This window comes from Alosa alosa, chromosome 8 (assembly GCF_017589495.1).
Source record: "Alosa alosa isolate M-15738 ecotype Scorff River chromosome 8, AALO_Geno_1.1, whole genome shotgun sequence".
NCBI classification, from domain to species: Eukaryota; Metazoa; Chordata; class Actinopteri; order Clupeiformes; family Clupeidae; genus Alosa; species Alosa alosa.
The window spans coordinates 15,871,398-15,879,125 of record NC_063196.1 but is presented as its reverse complement, the minus strand read 5'-3'; the positions used below and the strand labels follow the sequence as shown (position 1 = coordinate 15,879,125).

The following is a 7,728-nucleotide window of genomic DNA, read 5'->3' as shown; positions in this document are numbered from 1 at the left end:
TTGGTTAGAACACTTTATTTTGCCTTTGAGTGGTTGGCAACACTTGTTGTTAGCAAATGTTTTTGTGTGCAGATCTCAGAGCCAAGGCTGCCTACAGAGACGCGGTTTTTTTACGGCCTGATTATGGGGCGGGCAGCTAGCGGATCGTTAAGAAAGATTAGATGAATGTGATCATTTATGTTTGGGCCTGTTTTGGGCCTACAATCGCTGATACAACCTATAAGTTTCCCATTACTATTAAGCCACTGTATCTGAAACAGCAGACAAAATAGTACTTTAAAAGCACAAAGGGACTAATTATGCGCATGAACAAATTCATCCAATTGAAATATTATGTTGAATGATTCTAATACATAACCCATGTTTCAGAATAATTATATAATTCTAATACATAAATTCATAAATAACCTCTTTCACAGTGTGCTACAATAGTATAAGTACCCAGTGTATATGTGAGCCTGGGTATGGCTGGGCATATAACAACTGTCTGACATACAACGCCTGTGATGCCATCATCAATAACACTTGTGGATGCATCCAAGGCATACCAAGTGGAGAACTCTGCCAGGGTAAGACATACTTTTATATTCTTATATGTAAGTAGTCTGGTATTTTGAGCATGTACCATGTTCATAGTCTATTTTGAAAGAGTTTACAGGTAGATTGTTCATTCAATCAAATCTGCATATTATTTTTCTCCAAATACATTTAACACCCATATATATCAGTGAATGTGACTTTGATGCATGTGGTCTACAGTAAATTCCACCTGCTCCAACTCAGTTGGCAGCTACAGTTGCAGCTACAAGTCTTTCAAAAATGTATTTGGACTGTTCTGTGCACAGATGCTCTTCCACCCAAACTACATTTAAACCTGAATCCCAAAATTTCCTTTATAGATATCAATGAATGTGACACAGATCCATGTGCTCAAAATTCCACATGCTCCAACACGGTTGGCAGCTACAACTGTTCTTGCTGGAGAGGATACACCCCGACAAACACATCTTTGCCCATTAACACTAGCAATCCTTGCATAGGTACGGAGGTTTTTCCTGAGACTTTTTTGTGATTTCTTTCCTTTTGAATGAAATTTCTAGCTACATGTATCATCATAGAATAAAAGCCACTCTATATTAAAGACAAATATTCTTGAAATGTCTCACATTAGAAGTAGATGAATGCTGTTTTGTTCTCATTAGTTTCATTAGTCATTTTCTCATTAGTTCTAGCAATCCATGCATCGGTACGTTTTTCCTGAGAATGTTTTGGGGATTTCTTTCCTTTTAAAAAGTAGGTCATTTGAGCATGTACCATGTTTATAGTCTCTTTTAAAAGAGTTTTCATATATAGGGAGATTATTCACTCAATGAATTCTGCATATTATTTTCTCCAAATAAATTAGATATTATGTTCTCTCTTAGATTTTAACGAATGTGACACAGATCCATGTGGTCAAAATTCCACATGCTCCAACACGGTTGGCAGCTACAACTGTTCTTGCTGGAGAGGATACACCCCGACAAATACATCTCTGCCCATTACTTCTACCAACCCATGCATAGGTACGTACAGTAGGTTTTTCCTGAGACTTTCTTTTGTGATTCTTTTTTTGTTTTGAATGAAAATTTCTCTTCAGAAATGCCTGCAATCTCTCAAATCTGTCCAGTTTTATTAAGAGTGTTCTGCACTCATGTTGTCTTCCAAGTCGTTTTAAATGTGAAGTTATGAATTCCAAATGTTTCTTTATTCGTTCTCATGTCCTTTAAGATGAGTTTCTATGTTACTTTCCCTATAGACATCAATGAATGTGACTCTGATCCATGTGGTCAAAAATCCACCTGCACCAGACCATGTTCATAGTCTCTTTAGGAAATAAGACTTTTTTTTTTGTTTTCCTTTTGAAAATAGGTAATTTGAGCATGTACCATGTTATTCTCTTTTGAAATAATTTTCATATATAGGCAGATTATTCACTCAATCAATTCTGCATGTTATTTTCTCTAAATCAATTAGAGTTTTTTTTTCTCTTATAGATGTAAATGAATGTGACTTTGATGCATGTGGTCTAAACTCCACCTGCTCCAACTCGGTTGGCAGCTACAGTTGCGCTTGCTGGAGAGGATACAGACCAACAAACTCGTCTCTGCCTATTAGCAGCAGCAACCCCTGCATAGGTGTGTTCCCCACCTTGTATAATGTCCTCATTTCACCTGTATTGATGTACTCTTTCAAATCGTAGTGCTCATTGCCAATGCTTTGACTTTCCACATGCATTTAAGGCATTTGTTTGTGACCTAAAGTTTGTGTAATCTGAACCAGCCATAAGCAGTTCCCAATGCAAATGTTCCATATTTTCTTTTTTGTTGGGGGCATTTTGTGTCATGTACTGTACATGTTGTCTATGTAATTGTGTCCCGTCCATTAAATGCAATCCATATACACAGTTCCTTCTAAAGTAATCTTAAAACAGTCCTCACCTCACATGCATGTAGATTATTTTCCAATAGTCACTTCTGTGTTTTAGAGTTTATAACTTTATAGTATTTTTCTCTTTCAGATTTTAACGAATGTGACACAGATCCATGTGGTCAAAATTCCACCTGCTCTAATACCATTGGCAGCTACAACTGTTCTTGCTGGAGAGGATACACTTCGACAAATACATCTCTGCCCATTACTTCTACCAACCCATGCATAGGTACGTAGGTTTTTCCTGAGACTTTTTTGAGATTTCTTTCCTTTTGAATGAAATTTCTAGCTATCATCATGGAATGAAAGCCAATCTATATTAAAGACAAATATTCTTCAAATATCTCACATTAGAAGTAGATGAATGCTGTTTTGTTCTCATTAGTTTCATTAGTCATTTTCTCATTAGTTCTACTGTAGCAATCCATGCATGGGTACGTTTTTCCTGAGAATGTTTTTGGGATTTCTTTCCTTTTGAAAAGTAGGTCATTTGAGCATGTACCATGTTTATAGTCTCTTTTGAAAGAGTTTTCATATATAGGGAGATTATTCACTCAATGAATTCTGCATATTATTTTCTCCTAATAAATTAGAGATTATGTTCTCTTTCAGATTTTAACGAATGTGACACAGATCCATGTGGTCAAAATTCCACCTGCTCCAACACGGTTGGCAGCTACAACTGTTCTTGCTGGAGAGGATACACCCCGACAAACACATCTCTGCCCATTACTTCTACCAACCCATGCATAGGTACGTACAGTAGGTTTTTCCTGAGACTTTCTTTTGTGATTCTTTTTTTGTTTTGAATGAAAATTTCTCTTCAGAAATGCCTGCAATCTCTCAAATCTGTCCAGTTTTATTAAGAGTGTTCTGCACTCATGTTGTCTTCCAAGTCATTTTAAATGTGAAGTTATGAATTCCAAATGTTTCTTTATTCGTTCTCATGTCCTTTAAGATGAGTTTCTATGTTACTTTCCCTATAGACATCAATGAATGTGACTCTGATCCATGTGGTCAAAATTCCACCTGCTCCAACACAATCGGCAGCTACAACTGCTCTTGCTGGAGCGGATACACTCCGACAAATACATCTCTGGCCATTAGTTCTAGCAATCCATGCATCGGTATGTAGGTTTTTCCTAAGACTTTTTTTGTGATTTCTTTCCTTTTGAAAAGTAGGTAATTTGAGCATGTACCATGTTCATAGTCTCTTTTGAAATAATTTTCATATATAGGCAGATTATTCACTCAATCAATTCTGCATGTTATTTTCTCTAAATAAATTAGAGTTTTTTTTTCTCTTATAGATGTAAATGAATGTGACTTTGATGCATGTGGTCTAAACTCCACCTGCTCCAACTCGGTTGGCAGCTACAGTTACTCCAGCTTTTGCTGGAGAGGATACAGACCAACAAACTCGTCTCTGCCTATTAGCAGCAGCAACCCCTGCATAGGTGTGTTCCCCACCTTGTATAATGTCCTCATTTCACCTGTATTGATGTACTCTTTCAAATCGTAGTGCTCATTGCCAATGCTTTGACTTTCCACATCCATTTAAGGCATTTTTTTGTGGCGCTCCACTTGAGAGTTTTCTAAGATAAACATAATTATTCTGTAAAGAAGCAAGGAAGTATTTTAGTTCCAAACACAATGCATGCAGTGTATTGCTATTATTTCTTTTTTGACAATGACACAGTTGTATTTTGCATTACGGACTGTTACAGGTCCTGTTCAACTGTACAAGTACAGGGTTGAGATTGAGATGGAAACAGTAGATGCTGACCAACTGAAGATGGAGTTGTCTGAACTTGACCTTCCTCTCCCACTCGCAACAACTGAACAAGTTGAGATCACTGACATCAATGTCACAACAGGTGAGAATAACATCTCATTGAAAAAAGAAAAAGAAAAGATGAATTGATTTGCATTTCATTGACTTGAAATAAGCGTATTCAATTATAGACTGATCATTTCTTTGTCAGTGGGCAAACTTAGAAAATCAGTCAGGGATCAAATAATTATTTCCTCCACTGTATATATGTAGTTTAATGTGTTTCATTAATTGACATTTTGGTCCTCTGAAACGCTCAAGAAAGCCTCATGAATGTGTGCTCACCGTATACGTATATAAATGATAAAATCAAGGGACAGTTAGTCACACTGCTTTGCATCCATAACATAAGAGTAACTGATTGTCCATCATCCATCAGTGTGTTACTCAAACACGAGTGGATATCGGTGTGTCTGTGAGGAGCAGTACACCTGGCCCCATGACAGCTGTATCACTTATGGAGCCTGTGATGAGTTCAGCGAAGGCACCTGTGGATGTCTTAATGGTTTACCGACAAATGGGCCGTTCTGCCAGAGAGGTTGGTTCACATCCCATTTCATTCAACTGAACTGTTGCACAGGGTATGCAAAGCCATGAGAGATTGAATTAAATTTAAATTTGAGTATGACAGTAAAACTAGACATGAGCTGGGCAAATAAACAGCCTCACTTTGAAAATGAAACAAAAGTGGTGTTGAGCCCATCCAATTAGCCTGTGTGTCCAGGTCAGAAGATTTAATATATTTTCAACACAATATCTATGAACTGTTTGTTCCTAACTTAGTTTCCCAATTTGTTGTCCTTGTTTTTTTCACTGTTGATAGATGTAAACGAATGCGACTTTGATCCATGTGGTCTGAACTCCACCTGTGCAAACACCATTGGCAGTTACAACTGTTCTTGCTGGAGAGGATACACCCCAACAAACACATCTTTGCCCATTAACACCAGCAATCCATGCATAGGTGTGCAGGTTTTTATATTAAAATACTATGGTTGTCTAACTGCATCAAGGGAGATAATTTCCTCCTAAGCTATGAAGGAGGAACGCGTCTTGTAATGTAACATATCCTACTCAACGACCAGCAATTTATTTTCTGCAGCGTGCCACCACAACACCACAATGAAAAGTCTAGCATTTCAGAATTTTGGGGGAATCTCCTACAGCATTCTGTTGACCCTGACACTATGACGACATGTGGCATGAACGATAGGTTACTCAATCTTGTAATGTGGCCAATTACCCGACCAAGACGTGACAAGAATTTGGTTTTATGATTGCCTAGTCTAGCATGGTCAATCCTAAAAGGGCATTGTGGAAGACCTAAAGGTTGTGTAATCTGAACCAGCCATAAGCAGTTCCCAATGCAAATGTTCCATATTTTATTTTTTGTTGGGGGCGCATTTTGTGTTATGTACATGTTGTCTATGTAATTGTGTCCCGTCCATTAAATGCAATCCATATACACAGTTCCTTCTAAAGTAATCTTAAAACAGTCCTCACCTCACATGCATGTAGATTATTTTCCAATAGTCACTTCTGTGTTTTAGAGTTTATAACTTTATAGTATTTTTCTCTTTCAGATTTTAACGAATGTGACACAGATCCATGTGGTCAAAATTCCACCTGCTCTAATACCATTGGCAGCTACAACTGCTCTTGCTGGAGCGGATACACTCCGACAAATACATCTCTGGCCATTATTTCTAGCAATCCATGCATCGGTATGTAGGTTTTTCCTAAGACTTTTTTTGTGATTTCTTTCCTTTTGAAAAGTAGGTAATTTGAGCATGTACCATGTTCATAGTCTCTTTTGAAATAATTTTCATATATAGGCAGATTATTCACTCAATCAATTCTGCATGTTATTTTCTCTAAATAAATTAGAGTTTTTTTTTCTCTTATAGATGTAAATGAATGTGACTTTGATGCATGTGGTCTAAACTCCACCTGCTCCAACTCGGTTGGCAGCTACAGTTGCGCTTGCTGGAGAGGATACAGACCAACAAACTCGTCTCTGCCTATTAGCAGCAGCAACCCCTGCATAGGTGTGTTCCCCACCTTGTATAATGTCCTCATTTCACCTGTATTGATGTACTCTTTCAAATCGTAGTGCTCATTGCCAATGCTTTGACTTTCCACATGCATTTAAGGCATTTGTTTGTGACCTAAAGTTTGTGTAATCTGAACCAGCCATAAGCAGTTCCCAATGCAAATGTTCCATATTTTTTTTTTTTTGTTGGGGGCATTTTGTGTCATGTACTGTACATGTTGTCTATGTAATTGTGTCCCGTCCATTAAATGCAATCCATATACACAGTTCCTTCTAAAGTAATCTTAAAACAGTCCTCACCTCACATGCATGTAGATTATTTTCCAATAGTCACTTCTGTGTTTTAGAGTTTATAACTTTATAGTATTTTTCTCTTTCAGATTTTAACGAATGTGACACAGATCCATGTGGTCAAAATTCCACCTGCTCTAATACCATTGGCAGCTACAACTGTTCTTGCTGGAGAGGATACACTTCGACAAATACATCTCTGCCCATTACTTCTACCAACCCATGCATAGGTACGTAGGTTTTTCCTGAGACTTTTTTGAGATTTCTTTCCTTTTGAATGAAATTTCTAGCTATCATCATGGAATGAAAGCCAATCTATACTAAAGACAAATATTCTTCAAATATCTCACATTAGAAGTAGATGAATGCTGTTTTGTTCTCATTAGTTTCATTAGTCATTTTCTCATTAGTTCTACTGTAGCAATCCATGCATCGGTACGTTTTTCCTGAGAATGTTTTTGGGATTTCTTTCCTTTGGAAAAGTAGGTCATTTGAGCATGTACCATGTTTAAAGTCTCTTTTGAAAGAGTTTTCATATATAGGGAGATTATTCACTCAATGAATTCTGCATATTATTTTCTCCTAATAAATTAGAGATTATGTTCTCTTTCAGATTTTAACGAATGTGACACAGATCCATGTGGTCAAAATTCCACCTGCTCCAACACGGTTGGCAGCTACAACTGTTCTTGCTGGAGAGGATACACCCCGACAAACACATCTCTGCCCATTACTTCTACCAACCCATGCATAGGTACGTACAGTAGGTTTTTCCTGAGACTTTCTTTTGTGATTCTTTTTTTGTTTTGAATGAAAATTTCTCTTCAGAAATGCCTGCAATCTCTCAAATCTGTCCAGTTTTATTAAGAGTGTTCTGCACTCATGTTGTCTTCCAAGTCATTTTAAATGTGAAGTTATGAATTCCAAATGTTTCTTTATTCGTTCTCATGTCCTTTAAGATGAGTTTCTATGTTACTTTCCCTATAGACATCAATGAATGTGACTCTGATCCATGTGGTCAAATTCCACCTGCTCCAACACAATCGGCAGCTACAACTGCTCTTGCTGGAGCGGATAC

The 7,728-nt window shown here is 37.3% G+C and overlaps 1 protein-coding gene across 1 annotated transcript in view; it reads left to right on the top strand.

Moving 5' to 3' along the window:
* Positions 1–961: 961 nt before the first annotated feature.
* Positions 962–7,728, top strand: part of LOC125299344 (neurogenic locus notch homolog protein 1-like) — a 104,536-nt gene continuing 97,769 nt past the window's right edge. Inside the window, exons 1-8 of the mRNA XM_048250586.1 lie at positions 962–1,040; positions 1,425–1,565; positions 2,037–2,177; positions 4,200–4,349; positions 4,686–4,844; positions 5,130–5,270; positions 5,890–6,030; positions 6,214–6,354. Coding sequence (XP_048106543.1) covers positions 4,238–4,349; positions 4,686–4,844; positions 5,130–5,270; positions 5,890–6,030; positions 6,214–6,354 — 694 coding nt within the window. The 5' untranslated portion in view covers positions 962–1,040; positions 1,425–1,565; positions 2,037–2,177; positions 4,200–4,237. The remainder of the gene's footprint in view (positions 1,041–1,424; positions 1,566–2,036; positions 2,178–4,199; positions 4,350–4,685; positions 4,845–5,129; positions 5,271–5,889; positions 6,031–6,213; positions 6,355–7,728) is intronic.